The 17,949-nt window shown below is 43.4% G+C and overlaps 1 protein-coding gene across 7 annotated transcripts in view; it reads right to left on the bottom strand.

Moving 5' to 3' along the window:
• Window positions 1-17,949, bottom strand: part of wdr4 (WD repeat domain 4) — a 153,451-nt gene that overhangs the window by 41,193 nt on the left and 94,309 nt on the right. For all 7 annotated transcript variants that reach the window (XR_007483306.2, XM_049728447.2, XM_049728449.2 and 4 more), the window contains one exon: window positions 242-431. Coding sequence is in view for 6 of the 7 variants with exons in the window: in XM_049728447.2 (XP_049584404.1) it covers window positions 242-431 (190 nt within the window). In the remaining variant the exon portion in view is untranslated. The remainder of the gene's footprint in view (window positions 1-241; window positions 432-17,949) is intronic.

Genomic DNA, 17,949 nt, shown 5'->3' with positions numbered 1-17,949 from the left:
CTGGTTTGACATTCCCTTTAGCACAGCTCCATCTAGTGGATGCATAAGACAACCCCAGTCAACCCCAGTTTGATACAGTAGCTTCTATTCTACGCGCCTTTTAATCTGGGTGCGCCCTATATACGAAAATATTTCTAAAATAAAACATTCAATGAAGGTGCGCCTCATAATCCAGTGCGCCTTATAGGAGAAAATACTGTAATTCATGACAAAACGCATGAATGCATGAAAGCGTATGCACCTTCCAGGAACGTTGTTCAAGCGTGAAGATTTGAAGCAGTGTTTCACAGGAATCCATTAGCACCCAAAGACGGTCGTTTGGATCAAAGGTCATATCAAGTGGACAGTGTGGCAGGGAAAGCCGGCTGTGTGGTACAAATTTCTTCTCATTATTCTCCTGGTTCAGCATGAAAAATTGAATTGTCGCCACTCTGAGGAAACAGGACACATCAAACTGAACATGTGATCCAACAAATAATAATCAACGTTCTTTGTGCTCCACCAACCACAGTAAGTCACTTGTATAGTAAATTTGATATTAAATATTTACACATCGTTGTGTTGGTGGGCTTCTGTGATGAATTATATTAGTCAACCTGTACGAATACAAAAACATAAGTAGGGAAATAAAAATAACCCAACTGAGAATGTTTGCAATGTGTTTACACCCTCTTATGCTGCTTACACATTTGCCTGTTTTATGGTGTTTTGACGATTCACAATCACGATCCATTGTCCACACCGTTGTCTGCAAATCGCCCGCTAAACTGCCTTTACCCCAGTTTGGGTTATTTGGGTATTTGAGGGGGTGCTGTGGGCAGACTTCGGGATCAATTACGACATTTGCATCATTTACATTATTTAGGCCTCTCACCACTGGCCTGCAGTTATTTTTTTCCTTTCCTTTTTTCCTTTGTTGCTTTGCCTTTGATGGCTTGAATCTTGTCTGACTTAGTTCCTTGGTTGGCGCAGTTGTGACTGGCAGCCTTTTCTAGGAGCCTATTAAGTTGTGCACGTCATCACTATGTCTTATATAACCACTCTGCGGTATGAATGATGCTGGAAAACTATCAATCTATCAATCAATCTATCCATCTACCTAGCTATCAATCTTGCACTACTACAACTAAAACTACTATATACTACTACTACTAACTTCTGCTAAACCTAAAGACGGAAATTTACAAACAAAAATGCGTTAGGGGCTCATGGCTTAGCCAGGAGGCTAGACTCGGGCTGCGTCACAACGCCCGGAGTTCGGCTTGTTGGAAACATTGGGAGCACCGGTGTTCGAGCAAAATTATTAGAAAGTAATTTTGATGAATATTTTTTAGGTTTAATAAGGCAGAAGAATATTTGATAATTATTTAGACGAGTTATAATTTGATTATGCTGATTTGATCGGTTAGGAGGTTTCTATGGGATCTGTGTGATTTGGAATAAGAGACGCCCAAGAAGTGCTTGGGCGTGCAGTAATAAAGGCACAGTCTTTTTACCTTGTCCATATCCTGTGCCACATGATATTGACGGTGTTTGACAAAGTCATATTGCCGTTTTATGTGAACCTTCTTGTGTTTTGTATTGAGAGAATACGTTTGTTCAGGAATTGACCAAGACGTTCAAATGAAAGAAAACTAAAGGAAACTAAACTGGTCCATAAGTACACCGAACTAATAAGGTAAATTGAATGCACTCATATAGCGCTTTATCTACAACACATGGTGCCCAAAGCACTTTATAATTTCTCACATTCACCCATTAACACACACATTCATACGCCAATGGGAGGCTGCTGCCATGTATGGTGCTATCGGGTCCACACTGGGAGCAAATGGGAGGCTGCTGCCATGCAAGGCACTGCCAGGTCCCCACTAGGAGCAAATAGGGCAGTGGTCGGCAACCCGCGGCTCTTTACCACACCCTAGCGGCTCCCTAGAGCTCTTGCAAAAATGCGTGAAAATGGAAAAATGTTTTTTTTTTTTTTTTTGTTTTGTTTTTTTAAGCATGGTTTTTAGATGGTAATCATGACACAAACATTCTTATGCTGTAGAAAATGTATGTAGTTGTAAATATATTAAAAATACAGAATTTCAGAATGGTGCAAAATTGCGTCATAGCAAGCGACACAGCACAGACGAGTTGTAAACAAACAGGTGTGTGAGGGGCGGGCCATGGATTCAAAAGGCAAAAAGAGAAAGATTGCTGATGAGAACAGAGGGTTTAAGAAATAATGGATTCAACTATTTGCTTTTATTACCAATGCTGAAGGATTGCCTGAATGTGTGATTTGCAATGGAAAGTTGTCAAATATAACAAAAAGAGCAATTTGGAGCGACATTTTCAGCTAAAGCATGCTGCCGATCACCCAGTTGGAACTGAGAGGAAAGGTGCAATTTGAGGAATGAAAAAACAGTTTCAAGAAGTGGATTGCATCTCCAAACTCTACTATTGCTGCAAGTTTTGTTGCAGCCCGGGAAATAATAAAGCGCGGAAAACCATTCACCGATGGCGAGTACATGAAGGATTCATTTGTTAAAATATCAGAGGGCCTATTTTCGGACTTCAAAAACAAAACCGAATCATTCAGAAAGTTAAAGACATGTCTCTCTCCTCAAAAACAGTGAAGGAAATGGTCATTTGAATGGCAAACGATATCACCGATCAGCAAATCAAGGACATCAATTCAGCTCCAGCTTACTCAATTGCCTGTGATGAGTCGTGTGACGTGACCGATATCGAATAGACAGCTCTGCTATGCAGGTACGTGAACTCTAATGGGCCGCACGAAGAAACTGATACCACTAAAAGGCCAAACACGGGGGGAGGACATCTGCGAGGCTGTGCTGCAGTGATTAAATGACAGATGCACACTGGCCCCCTGATTTCAGTCGCTACAGACGGGTCACCGAGTATGAGAGGATTCGCAAAAGTTTGTGACTTTACAACAGAAAGCATTGGATCGAAATGTGCTTGCATTCTATTGCATATTGCACCAAGAGGCGCTGTGTGCGTAAACATTCCCACCGAAGTGTATGGAGGTAATGAACCTTGTCATCCATATTGTGAACAAAATAATGGCAAAAGCATTAAACCACCGCCAGTTCCATGAATTGCTAAATGAAGTTGACAGCAAATATGCCGATCTCCTGCTGCACAACAAAGTCCGCTGGCTATCCATTTGCGACGTTTTGCGTCGTTTTGTATTTGTAGCCTACTTAATTATTCTAATAGTAGGCATACAGCTCATGTATTGACAGTCTATGTTGCCTTATAAAAAGCTTTTAGATTTTTGCAGCTCCAGACAGGTATGTTTTTTTTTTTGGGGGGGGGGGTCAATATGGCTCTTTGAACATTTTGGGTTGCCGACCCCTCAAATAGGTGTTCAGTGTCTTGCTGAAGCACACTTCGACATAGTGACCAGAGTTGAGGATCGAGCCGACAATCTTAGAGTTGAGAGGCGAACGCCGCTGAGCCACGCTGCTCCCATAATATGGATGATAGAAATGCATCGGATAAGGATACGAGTAAGTAAACCTTAGGCTGCCCACACGAAGAAGTGGTTTGAATAATGAAACTCATGAACGAAAGTTTGCCACTACATTAAGTCAAAAATTGCCTTACCTTGTTGTGGATGTAAGAACATTTTTAGCAACAGAAACATTTGCAGAGCGACGTTTAATTAAGGTAAGTGACTTGCAGTGTATTGAGTCAACCTAACTAAGCTAATGAGAGGATACATTTTGCCAGCAGTGGAACGCTAAATTAAGGTGCTTGTGCAGTTACTTTATACTCGCTTTGAATGTGGAGTCTGTTTTGAATAACCTTACAGTCATTTGTGCTAAGTCAAAAATCGAAGACAGTTGGGCTCAATTGAAACAGGGCTGTATAGTGGATTAGCTGAGTAAAACCTTGTGGATAATGGCAGACGAGAACCAAGACGTTCCAAGTGACGTGAGTCATGGTGTCACGTGCTGGCGCCACCTGCGACAGGACCACGCCCCCCCTGTCAGTGGAATCGCCGTCACCTGCCACGGGCTCATGGACAGCGCTATATCAGCACCGCCAGCGCAGACCCGAGTGTCAGTCTGTCCCGTGATGCTTCGCTCATCTGTCCCTGAGAAACTGACTTTACAATTCGAATCCACAGAACTGCTTGTTCACCCCAGCCAGATTGCCGCTCCAGCGCCAGCTATTCCCATCATCCCCTTCCACAATAAAGTCTGTCGCTACGCACTTGGCTGTACTGTCCGATCCCTTACACATGGTGAATGACAGGATGTTGACAATTTAAGGACTGGAGGACAAGTTAAATCGTTCGACAACAGCCAGAAGACATGACAGATGAAACCAAAATCAAACGAAATAGACAAGCTGTTAGAGATTTGCTCACTCCAACTTATTTTGCAAGAACCACACGGGAGACAAGCAAGTTCTTTTAGACACCTGCAGGTGGAGAGTTCACTCGCTCCAGAATGAAGTCTGTAAAGTCTCCTTCCTGCAAGGGCATATTTATTAGGAGGAACAGAGTGGGGGTGAGAGTGGACTGGTTTGGTGAACCCCTGGCCTCTGGTAAGATCAGAGCAGGGGGTGTTTTACGATGTTGTGGGAAACAGAACAACTTTGATTGCTTCCTCTGCAGCTGGTCACTCAAGCAGAGGAAGCAACCACTTTATTTTACTGCGTTGAGAGCAAGACAAGATTGGTTAATCATTATAGTCTACATTCCAACATAATCCTACGATAAAGATAACCTGGAAAAACCTAACATCTCCCTCCTGTTTTATCATATGATTATGTCACCCCAAACAACAAAGACAAGTAAGAAAAAAACATATATATATGTATAATGAAGAAAGAAGAATAGTAAAAATAAAAACAACAAACAATGATAGCAACACTTTCCAGTGAAGATGAGGCATCACCCCAACACCCCAGATCAAACTTATTGTGTAAGCGAAAAACCTGCTGGCCAGATGTTATTAGCAGGAAAAGTCTCACACGGTCCCTCTGCCTTAGGCGACCAGAATGCTGTCAATAAAAAAAGAAAAACACAGAAACAGTACATCACTGTATCCATCACTTGCGAAGCATTTTCGATGGTCAAATCACCCAGTTTCTGGAAAACATGCTCAGCAGAACAGCATCTACGCAATCCACGTTTCATTATCATTATCACATCCGTCACGTCTAAGAAGTTGTATACGTATGTACTTGTGCCACGGCAGAAGACACAACCCTTGCCACAGCAGACTTCAAACATGGGATAACACAGGTCGTAAACAAGCACAACACCAGCACAACAAGCACAGGAGACACAAATTTCAACAGCAGTTGCCACCAGTTGCCAGAGAATAGCCATGAAAAGAAATCCCATTGATGTGGGACTTTGTCATTTGACATGGCCTGCTGTAAGTTCTTCAGTAAATTCATGGCGTCGTTGATGTGCGTTTTCTCCCGGTATGTACTATGTGCAACAGGAAGTCCCAATGATGTGGCACACACCACCTTGTGCTGCCGTCAACAAGTCCAGAACCATCCTGTTTTGCAAGACCATCAGCCTAATAGCCTGAATCTCTCTATTTTGTCCATCGTTGACTTGCAGTGAGAGATTCACAAAGGATTGAAAACGATAGTTCAGTGTCTCGATGAAGAGTGATTGTTTCCCAACTCTGATCCAAGGAAAAAGCGCATGAACAACTTTGTCTCCGACGGACCATACTTTATGGTCGTCTGGAACATTCGCACCCCAGACAGGGTCATGAGGGTCAAAGGTTACAACCGCCCTGCGCCGACGTCCAGAAGAGTTGTGTGCTTTCGTCAGCTAATGATGTCGTATTCTGTAGGTGTGCTCTGTCACCCACACTGGTGCACACACTCCTGTCCAGTTGGCCGGCAGCATTGGATAACCTTGTGACCACAAAGCCACCAGCCATTCTGTATGAAGTATGTTCCGTTCGATGGTGCAGCCATGTTGGTCAGAGAGCCCTCACCATCTGAAATGGCTCTCTTATACTAACACTGTGATGTCCAAAGCTCCCATCCAGTTTCCTCCTGGAGAACAGTTGTCGTTAATACATTTGTGAGTCCTGTTACCTTGGATGTAACATGTGTAATTCACTCCAGCTGGTCTCTCTGTGTAGGCCACTTGTGGTATTGTTCATCCTCTAACAGTCACATTGAGATTTGCCCAGAAAAGCTGATCATAGGCACCGTCTGCAAGTCCAGGGCGGGAAGGGTCGGCCTCACTGACTGACAGCTCGGTGTTGATATCCAACTCCTCCAATGGATGCCATACATTTCGCGTCAGTGACATTCAATGCTCTGGCCTCCAAGTGAACTTGCGTGGACGAAGGGGTGAGTTTCGAACACACATAACGTCCCTCCTGTGTGTGAGCTCTCACAGTAACCGTTACATACCGGTACCAAGTGTTGGTTTCGTATGGCTTCAAAGTTAGTCAAGTCAAGTTTATTTGTATAGCCCTAAATCACAAACAGTCTCAAAGGGCTTCACATAGCCAAAAATTGACAATTATTCTCAAAGCATCCTCTGATCTTAAGCTCCCAAAAGGGCAAGGAAAAACTCAAAACCCCTGCCAGGGGAAAATGAGAAACCTTGAGAAGGGACCACAGATGGAAGGATCCCCCTTTCAGGATCACCAGGTTGTAATGGATGCAGGGAGGGCACAAGTAATACATAATATGAAAATCAATGATAAAATGGATGTCGGAGGTGCCCTCGATTGTCCTGGCAGTGTCTTCAAGGAGGTTGAGCTGCACTTTCTTCATCTTGAATTGGTCCCCGAGAATCCAGCTAGCCGCTATCAGCTTTTGCGCCACCTAACCCCCTCCCCAGCCAGGCCAGATGTTATTAGCAGGAAAATTCTTACACGGCCCCTTTGCCTTAGGCGGCCAGAATGCTATCAATAAAAAACAAAAAGAAAAACACAGAAACAGTACATCATTGTATCCATCACTTGCGAAGCATTTTCGATGGTCAAATCATCAAGTTTCTGTAAAACATGCTCAACAGAACAGCATCTACGCAATCCACGTTTCATTATCGTCATCACATCCGTCATCTCTAAGAAGTTGTATATGCACTTGGGCTACAGTAGAGGACACAAACTTCGACACAGCAGACTTCAAACATGGGATAACGCAGGTCGTAAACAAGCACAACACCACCAGCACAACAAGCACAGGAGACAGCAATTTCAACAGTTGCCACCAGTTGCCAGATAATAGCCATGAAAACAAATCAAACTGATGTGGGACCTTGTCTCTAGAGATGGCCTGCTGTAAGTTCTTCAGCGAATTCATGACGTCGTTGATGTGGGTGTCATTTTCTCCTGGTATGTATGTGCAACAGGAAGTCCCAATGATGTGGCACACACCACCTTGTGCTGCCGTCAACAAGTCCAGAACCATCCTGTTTTGCAAGACCATCAGTCTAATAGCCTGAATCTCTCTATTTTGTCCATCGTTGACTTGCAGTGAGAGATTCACAAAGGATTGAAAACGATAGTTCAGTGTCTCGATGAAGAGCGATAGTTTCCCAACCCCAATCTGAGGGAAGAGCGCAAGGACAACTTTGTCTCCGGCAGACCATACTTTATGGTCCTCTGGAACGTTCGCACCCCAGACAGGGTCATGAGGGTCAAAGGTCTCAACTGCTCTGCGTCGACGTCCAGAAGAGTTGTGTGCTCCTGTCAGCTGATGATGTCGTATCCTGTAGGTGTGGTCTGTCAGCCACACTGGTGACACTCCTGTCCAGTTGGCGGGCAATAAACCTTGTGACCACAAAGCCACCAGCCATTCTGTATGAAGTATGTTCCGTTCGATGGTGTAGCCATGTTGGTTGGAGAGCCCTCACCACCTGAAATGGCTCTCTTATCTTGACACTCATCGGTGATGTCCAAAGCTCCCATCCAGTTTCCTCCTGGAGAGCAGTCGTCGTTAATGCAGACGTGGGTCTTGTTACCTTGGATGTAACGTGTAATTCACTCCAGCTGGTCTCTCTGTGTAGGCCACTTGTGGTATTGTTCGTCCTTTAACAGTCACATTGAGATGAGTCCACAGACCATAGCACGCTCCAACCACAACGCAGCAAAGGATCCATCTGGCATATGGAGCCCCGTTGCTACTAGGATGACAGAGACACCGGGACATCCCCTCCCCACTCCGAATTAGGGGTCCAGCACTCTCTGCAACTTGCAGTGGCTGAGGTGAATTCAGCTGGGCCGTTGAGAAATTTTTACCGCCGTGGGAGTAGCAAGCAAAACTTGGAACAGTCCCTCCCACCGCGGGCTGGCCCAGTTCTTTCTTTTGATGACCTTGATGTAGACCCAGTCTCCCGGATTGATAGGGTCGTCCACCTGTGAGGGGGAGAGAACAGGCGGCAGTAAATTTGCATTTGACACATCTTTCAGTTTGAGCGTCCTGATTAGATAATCTGCCAAGGTCTGTTCTTCATCTGCTTTTTGCATATCTGCAGGGAACACTGGTAGTCTATATGGTCTCCCATGTATGATTTCAAAAGGTGTTAGTCCTTCTGAAGTGGGAGTAATTCTCATATAGAACTTCACTAAGTCGAGGCACTCTGGCCAAGGTCTGCCTGTTGTTTCCATGCATTTTTTCAACCTGCTTTTGATGGTAAAATTTGCCCGTTCAACCAGGCCTGCGCTCGAAGGATGCCAAGCACAGTGGTTTTTTAACGTTATTCCAAGGTGTACAGCCATGTTCTGCACAACTTGGTTCACAAAGTGTGGACCATTGTCACTGTAAATGGTTTGGGAGATGCCATGAGTTGGTATGATGGTTTTGCAGATGGCTTTTGCCACTGTTAAGGCATCTGCGTGTTTAGATGGAACTATTTCCACCCATTTGGAAAATGCATCAATCATCACTAGGCAGTATTTGTGAGGTCCACTTTGTGTGAGTTCAATAAAATACATATGCATGATTTGAAATGGATGAGGGTTTTGGAAATGAGCCTCTCTTAGGTCTCATGTTTCCTTGTGGATTATGTTTCACACAAACAGGACATGCTTTACAAAACATTTTTAAGTAACCATCTAAACCAAAGGTAGTGAATTGTTGATCTATGATGGTCTTCATCCCTCCTGTCGACACATGGCAAAGCCCATGTGTCGCAAGCGCTGCTGCCTTAAAAAGTGATTTTGGTAAAACAGGTTTGTCATTGATGCGGTGGATATTATCTGTATCCACTATTGCACCTTTTGTCGTCCACATTCGTTTTTCCACCATTGGAGCATTGCCCTGCATATCTGTCAGTACAGTCTTATCTATGAGTTGTGTGTCCTCTGAACCCATTAAAAAAAATTCATGGCCATGTCTCCCTGCAGCTGCTTCTTTTGCAATTTTGTCTGCTAATCTGTTTCCATTTGAGACTTCATCTTTGCCAGTGGTGTGAGCAGCACATTTACACACAGCCAGTTTAGCAGGTAAAAGAATGGCCTGCAACAAGTCCTTTAACAAGGAGGCATGGGTAACCGGCTTACCGGTTGATGTTGTCATCCCCCTGCGCTCCCATTGTTTCGCAAAATAGAACAGAGTAGAAAACGCATACTGACTATCTGTGTATACAGTGACGTCCTTATCTTCCGCTAATTCACAAGCTCTTGTTAGAGCAATCAGCTCAGCAGCCTGTGCTGACCTAGTGTATGGAAGCTTCTCTGCTTCAACAATCTGGTTTGGCAATTTCACAATTGCATAACCACTTTGATTGTTTCCTTTAGGATCCTTTGAACATGATCGATCCACAAACCACTTTTCCCCCTTGTCAAGTGGCGTGTCACTTAAATCTTCTCTGGGCAGCTGTAGATGTTCTGTAACATCCAAACAGTTATGTGGTGTTCCATCCCCTGGCAATGGGATCAACGTTGCTGGGTTAAGGATTGTGCACCTCTTTATCACGATGTGTGGTTGTGACAGAAGTATAGCAGTGTAGGACAGATGTCTGGCTGGCGACAAAAAGTTCATTTTGCTTTGCAGCAGCAACACATCTACAGCATGTGGAACCAGCAGCTCCATTTTGTGAAAGAGCACCACATCTGCAGATTGTCTCACTGCAAGCGCCGCCGCGCATACTGCTTGGACACAGTCTGGCAAAGACAGAGCCACTGGATCCAGTTTTTTTGAATAAAATGCAATTGGTCTTAGTTTGCTGCCATGACTCTGCAGTAACACTGAGGTCATAAAACCATTCCTGCAGTCTGCTGTTTGCACAAAGGTTTTATTGTAGTCTGGCAAGATAAGAGTTGTGGTCTCTATCAGAGCCTGTTTCAGCACTACAAAGGCATCATCCGCTACTGGTGTCCACATGATTTTTTCTGTCATTGTCATGGGAACTCCATGCACAATATCCAGCAGCGGTTGTGTTTTTTCCGCATAATGTGGGATCCATGCTCTGCAGTAATTGCAGAGCCCCAAAAATGACATCATTTGTTTCTTTGTTTCAGGTTTCGGTGCATTTGAAATAATCTGCTTTCTGGTTCTTTGTATCTGTCTTCCAGAAGCCGACAAAGTGTGACCTAAATAGTTCACTTCCTGTCTAACCCATTGTAACTTATTTTTGCTCACTTTATTCCCTGTTTTGCAGAGATAGTGTAACAATGCTAAGGAGTCTGCCTTGCAAGCAGCTTCAGTTTCAGAGGCTACCAGGAGATCATCTACATAAACTAGAAGTTGGCTTTTGTTTGACATCTGAAATTCAGCCAAACAGGCCATAATAGCCTGAATGAAAATAGTTGGACTATCAGCAAATCCTTGTGGCAATCTGGTGTATGTATAGCTTTGTCCTTTAAAGGTAAAAGCGAACCAAAACTGTGAGTCTGGGTGAATTGGCACTGAGAAAAATGCATTGCTGAGATCAATTACTGTGAAAAACTTCTGATTAGGCTTCAAAGTGTTCAGAAGTGTGTGTGGGTCAGGCACATTGGGTGCTCTTGTTTGCACTGCATCATTCACTGCTCGTAGATCTTGTATCATTCGCCAATTAATTTTGTCGGCCTTTTGGACTAGAAAAATGGGAGTGTTGCAAGGAGAATCCGAGCACTCCCTAATGATTCCTCCTGTCAAAAGATCATTTATAACAGGGGCAATCCCATTTATTGCCTCCTGTTTTAAAGGATATTGCTTAACCCTTGGACGCCACTCTGATCTTGGTTTGATCTGTACTGGGGAAATGGATTGTAAAAGTCCTACATCAGATGGGCCCTTGGTCCACAGTTTTTCAGGAAGCCCAGCCAATTCCCCCTCCTCCTTTTCATTCAAACAAATGTCAACTAGTCAGGGAAGCGCACAAGCGCCTGCTCTGCTTACAGCTACTTCACACACTGTTTGCTTCCACACGTCACAACTGGTACTGTAGCTCCACCCATCACCTTTGTCCTCATAATCAGTCACAGATCCAGCAAGTTTAATTCGGGGACCCACATCTGCCCACGTTATACTGTGAGGTTTAAACAATGAGATGTGGGGTACAGCCGACAATTTGTATCTGTCTTTCTGAGGAGCGGGCAAGAGCACAGCAGCAGCTGCAAATGACCTGCGATCAGTGTACAGAGCAGTGATTGTTAAAGTTACTTCTGTGTCGCTGAGAAAACTTCCAATAGAGTCATCTTGTGGATCAGTGAGAATATTCATGGTGACATGTAATTCATTACAAGTCATTTCTGATTCAGGTTGGGACAATTGTTTTCGAGCTTCATTCAGCAATCTGCTTGGGAGGTTAGGATTTCGTTCAGGAGGGATGGCATAGGAGCAGCAAATCTGTTCACCTGCTTGTGCAGCATACGAGTCCACATCTCTCACTCTACATGCTCGCATGCCATCCTTTACTGGAATTATTGCAATTCCCAACCGAGTCATCAGATCTCGTCCAAGCAGGTTTATGGGACATTTTGGAGATAGTACAATCGAAACTGAAGCCATGCTTCCAGTTTCCTTATCTCTCACTTCAACTGGATTAGAGATACTCTCCTTGTGTACCTGCCCATCAGCAGATTTCACCCAAATAGTATTTTGGGAGGCCTTTAGATTTGGGACTTTAGTTTTTATCACGGTTTTACAAGCCCCGGTATCACACAAAAACTCGACATCACTTCCTCCAATGTTTAGAGTAACATATGTTTTTTCTTTTGCACTCAGAATGTCCCATGCTGTATGGACATCTACTATTTCTTCCTCTATAGGAGCACCAGAGGTCAAAGGGGGGGAATCTAGTCATGCTGAAAATTTGGCCTTTCCTCTGCCTCTTCCTCCACCCTTTGATTGATATTGTTTTTTTCTAAAACAGTCTTTTGACCAATGTCCACGTTTCCCACAGTTCCAACAGTTGTCAGAATCTCGTGGGGGTTTTGAATTATATGGCGGGCTGCGACCTTGTTGGCCTCTACCTCCTCCTCTGCCTTGCTGGGACCCTTGGAAGAAGACTGTTGTATCTTCATCTAGTTCATCATCATTATCTAGATGAAATACATCAGGTTTGCAGGTTTGTTAAGCTTGGATACAAGTTTTGTGTACGAGCGGAAGGCCCCTCTTGCTCCTCTGCTTGAGCTTCGGCTGGAGCCGTGGCCACGGCAGTGCGCCTGCGCACTGTGGCCTCATTGTCTTCCGGCCTGACAAACATAGTCTCAGCCTCATCACCTTTCATCTTTCTATCTTTTGTCTTTTGGATTTGTTCTCTTCTCTCTTGTGAAGCTTTCAACCACATTTTAGCACAATCCAATTCTCTCTCTTTTCTTTTCTTTTTCAGTCCATTGTTCTTTCTATCCACACTCTCTTCTAAAACATCAACTACTATCTTCCACACTTCAACTCTCAACTTCCCTTCTTCTCCATACTTTTTCTTCCACTTCGGCATATATTGCATACAATTAAGAAATGTACTCACCATGTACTTCTCATCTCCGTCAAGAGGTAGAGATTTACCGTTTTTATTTCCCATCTTAATTCTAGTAGTTTTAGGTTTTACAATCTCTTTGTCTCAAAAATATTATTATTATTATTATTATTATTATTACTATTACTTATTTATTTCTTTGAGGATCCTCAATGCAGGTTTAAATTGACCTTTCAACAAATTACTTGCCTGTATTATTGCCGTGGATCAACGCTAGAACTGCTATTTAGTCAATTTATCCTACCAGTTACACACTCAATCACACAAGTTATCCCTGCCTACGCGAAGTCCTCCTTTTAAAAAAAAAAAGGAGCTGCTTCATCCAGTGAGAGGACTCTACAACACCCCCCACCTTCCCTGGGAACTAAAAACAAAAGTCCTTGTCCCCAGCCCTGCCAACGCGAGGTTGTACTCCTTAGAACAGTGGTCGTCAAATAATGATTCACGGAGGTACTGAGATTTTAAAACAGCTTGAGAACCACTGCTCCAAAAGAGACACCTCATCCAGAGGGGGACTCTACAACACCCCCTCCTTCCACAAAACATACTTATTCCTGTGTACTTCTACCTTTTTACGCGTTTCACAAACAACAACACAATCACACAACTTCAGGCCTTTAACTTACTTGTCCCCTGGTTCGTTGCACTGCCGGGTCCCGTCAATCCACCTCTGTCAGACGAAGGCAGACCTAAGATGCTGGCCCAGCGAAGAATTTCCTTCCCAGGTCTTTCTTTACCAGGTCCGGCTAGTGGACGCTGGCCCGTCGACAGTGTACAGCGTGTCGTCCTCCGTCAGCCAGATGATGGGTATGAGAGATCCCGGGTTTCGGCACCAAAATGTTAGAGATTTGCTCACTCCAACTTATTTTGCAAGAACCACACGGGAGACAAGCAAGTTCTTTTAGACACCTGCAGGTGGAGAGTTCACTCGCTCCAGAATGAAGTCTGAAAAGTCTCCTTCCTGCAAGGGTATATTTATTAGGAGGAACAGAGTGGGGGTGAGAGTGGACTGGTTTGGTGAACCCCTGGCCTCTGGTAAAATCAGAGCAGGGGGTGTTTTACGATGTTGTGGGAAACAGAACAACTTTGATTGCTTCCTCTGCAGCTGGTCACTCAAGCAGAGGAAGCAACCACTTTATTTTACTACATTGTGAGAGCAAGACAAGATTGGTTAATCATTATAGTCTACATTCCAACATAATCCTACGATAAAGATAACCTGGAAAACCCTAACACAGGCTCTTGCAACTTAAAAATGTCCCAGCTCTGGAAAAAGTTAAAAAACTATATGAAAGTGTACATGTTGTATGAAGAGTTCATTGATTCCAATCAGGCAGTGTTGCTGTATTTTATTAATGAAGAAAAGGAGACTGCCTAACAGCTGTGGTTTCAGCCAAAGTCAGAATAGTTCTTACAGTTTACAACTAAAATAAATAATTGGATTGAAATGCAAGCAGCTGATCCAGATATTAAACACCAATGTATCTAGACAGTGTATCTAAAATTTCAATGAACTCAAGAGTGTCAGCTACATCTTCAGTGCGACTTGAAAAAGAAGCCAACAGAGCAGCTTTCATGGCACAAGCGGCTGCTTCAAAGGAAAACCAAGTGTTAGAAATGAAGGTACCGTATTTTCACGTTTATCAGGCGCGGTTAAAAAGTCTTAGATTTTCTTCAAAATGTGCGGCGCGCCCTGTCATGCAGTGGTCCCTATGTGTGTTGTTGTTGTAAGGCGGACGTATTAAAGAGCGCCATGAGAATGTTAGCGGGAGAATTGTGGGCGTGGATTTGCAGTATGAATGAATTTAAATTTGGTCTGCACCACAGTTTTGTTTCTTATATTTTTTGCGGGAGCTTGAAGCAATGTATAAGGTACCATCTATAAAAGGGGAGATGTTACAGGGAGTGGAAAACCCCCCGCCCTCACATACAATGGTATGCCCCAGCGGCACTGCTGTGTTGTGTTACGTCATGACGCACGGGCGTCGGTTCAATACAGTCACACACTTGAGCACTCGCTGTCGTCCTCTGTCTCATTATTATCTATACATATACACACAAACATATGTAAGGAGACCGGGTGTTTTTTTCCACGCATCACCATCGCTGTTGATCTGTGATTCTATGTGTGCCTATCTTACAGCCGATGTGAAAAAACAAGTGAAGCAAATGAACGCCGAGCTTGCTAACATGCCAACATGTCTGCTGGCACTGTTGTTCAAGCTTTCGTAAAAGCCGGCATCATATCCAAGGAGCCACACGGCACAGAAAGTGACTGACAGTGAAGAAAGTGAACCTGGCATGTCTGTTGGAGATTAAGCGCTGCTGTTCATTTTGGAAACAGAGGATGAGGACTTCGATGGGTTTAATTCATGACCATTACCGGTAATAAAAATGTGAATACCAAACTCAGTTTTGCTCCTGCTTCATTTTTAAATACGCATACTTGTATGCTTCTGTGTGTGTGGTTGTTGTTGTTGTTGCCATGAGAACGTTTACGGGGGAATTGTGGGCGTGGATTTGCAGTGCACCTAGTGGCTGCTGAGCGTCAGCTTCGTACAGCAATTCAAGAGTGAAATCAGTCCAAGATATCACATTCCCTTATGCAAAGAGGAATTCAGTGAGTATTCAAGCCACCCTCTGGTTCTCACTTTGGGAGAATTTGGGAAAGGCAGATTAGATCTGTCAGAAAGGTTTTCCAGTCTGTGCTCAATCAACAGTTGGTGATGAATGTTTGCTGACACTGATGTATGAAGTTGAGTTAGAATTGAACAATCGAACACTGGCTACATCTACAGACGATCCAAGAGATCCTGAGCTGTTAACCCCTAACTACTTGCTAATAATGAAGAAGCAATTATTTCTTCCCCCAGGACTGTTCCAGAAGGAGGACTCATATTCTCGCCATCAACGGAGGCAAGTGCATTACAGTGACGTGCGGTGAGTGTTGGGGTTGGTGAGGCACAAACGTATTGTATGACGCTAAGGCACTGACTCACAAGTCAGATTTACAAGCATACATGGTTGTTATCTCATTCTTGATTAAATGTAATAAAATTTTAAACACACCACTGCAGTATTCTTACCTTTACTTGTAAATGAAGTATTTTTTAAGAGTACCACTCCTTTTGAAACGAATGTGTTGTAGTCCATCGCGGGAGGAACGTAGTTTGAATTAATCCTCGCAAATCTGGCGTTGGTCTTCCCCTTACTTATGATTTCTTGCTTTGACTGACAGTCAAGTTTTGAAAAATGTCTTATCTTTGAGATTATATCCTCCATTGGCAGGGAAAATAAAGCCAAATAGCAACGCGTTAGCACCGAATGTTGTTGGTTGTTTTTCTTTTCTTTTTTTTTCTTCTTAATTTACTCTCGCATTTACTCGTGTCGTGGCTCACTATCGCCCCATTTTTGAGGCAAAAGTATTGGCTGCCTCAAGGCACGCGCCTTTTCCCGCTGACTGCAAGCACGCACCGTTTGCACGCGCTCACTACAGTGTGTGTGTGAGTGGTGCACACGCTCACACGCACGCCCTGAGAGGCACTACCTGTCACTGCCTCAGCCTCCATGATTCTCATCTCCCGTTATTTGAACAAGAAATACAGCTATTTTGACTATAAAAATGATCCAAATGTATAGGAAACACACCAAAATTGCATTAAAAGCACAGACCACAGGACAGCTATTATATTATGTTTTATTATATTATTCATTTTTGAACAACTTATTGTGACAGCTGAGGAAACTACGTTGAGCCCTTTACCGCCCCTGGTGGCAAGGTGAGGCACTGCCTCATATGAGTGCACGTGCCTGGTGCATTATCTACTGACTTGTTTTGGAAGCAGTTGGCGCGTGAGTATCTACCCATGGTGCAGGAGCAACAGAAATTGATCAGTATCAAGAACAACTTAAGTGCCGGGGACATCGTCATGATCGCCGACGATATTGAACCACAAAGCTCGTGGGTACTGGTGTGAGTTAGATAGGTGATTCCAGATGTCAAGGGACTTGTGCGGCGCGTGGTCATCAAGACAAAGACCAACAACTTAGACCCGTTGACAAACACTGCCTTATTCATATGAATTGTTATATAACAGACAGAAAAAAGGGGTAAAGAAGAATGTAAAGAGAAAGCGAGAAGAAATAAGAATATTTTATTTTACTGAAGGTTATCTCTGTAAATGATGAGACTTTAGTTGATAGATAATGCCTAATGTGTTATTTTTGTCGCTCTATAGTTAGTGTTGAGTAATTGTCAGCCTTCAATTAGGGTTGGTAAACATACACAATTAAATGTTATACCTTTCTCCATTCTTTAGCAAAAGATGACCAAGTTTCACCTTTTTTTTTTCCTTTTTTGATGAGAAAACAGAAAATTACCGTTTTTGTGAAAAGGTCACGTCAAGCTTTGACTTCACCGCTGTTTTTTGCTTTTGCGACATCTCAAACATCTAAACAATGCTTTCCGTCTATAAAAAAAACAAAATAACAACCTTGGAGAAATAGATTTAGATTAATAAAACAATTGAATTTGTTTTTTCCCCTTTTCATGATGGCAGGGGAGGCACGGCCTCCCTTGCCTCCTCTGACCGCACGTCCCTGCTCAGTTACCATTGACAGGGTTCAAACAAATTTTGAAAAGTTTCTTAGTAAGTCACTTCTGATGAAATTTGCATGCATTTCCTCATTTGCGTTTGACACAGCATGAGCTCGTTCACAGTACGAAATATTCTGAAGATTAGACATCTTTCAGGAGAAAAAAAGGTTATAACGCTCTCCAGTCAGTAGTAAAAGATTACCAAGTTTCACAATTTTTTCCTTTTCTGACTAGAAAACAAAGAAAATTTGTGAAAAGGTCACTTCAAGCACTGACTTTGTCGCAAATTTCTTTTGCTTTTGTGACATCTCAAACATCTACACCAGACTTGGGCAAATTACGGCCCGCGGCCCTTTGTGCGTCCCTGTCCGGCCAGCATGAGGCCAATCGTAAATTATATTTGATTAATAATTTAAAAAAATAAAAT

This window comes from Syngnathus scovelli, chromosome 8 (genome assembly GCF_024217435.2).
Source record: "Syngnathus scovelli strain Florida chromosome 8, RoL_Ssco_1.2, whole genome shotgun sequence".
Lineage (NCBI taxonomy): Eukaryota > Metazoa > Chordata > Actinopteri > Syngnathiformes > Syngnathidae > Syngnathus > Syngnathus scovelli.
This window is presented reverse-complemented; position numbering and strand designations above follow the sequence as displayed.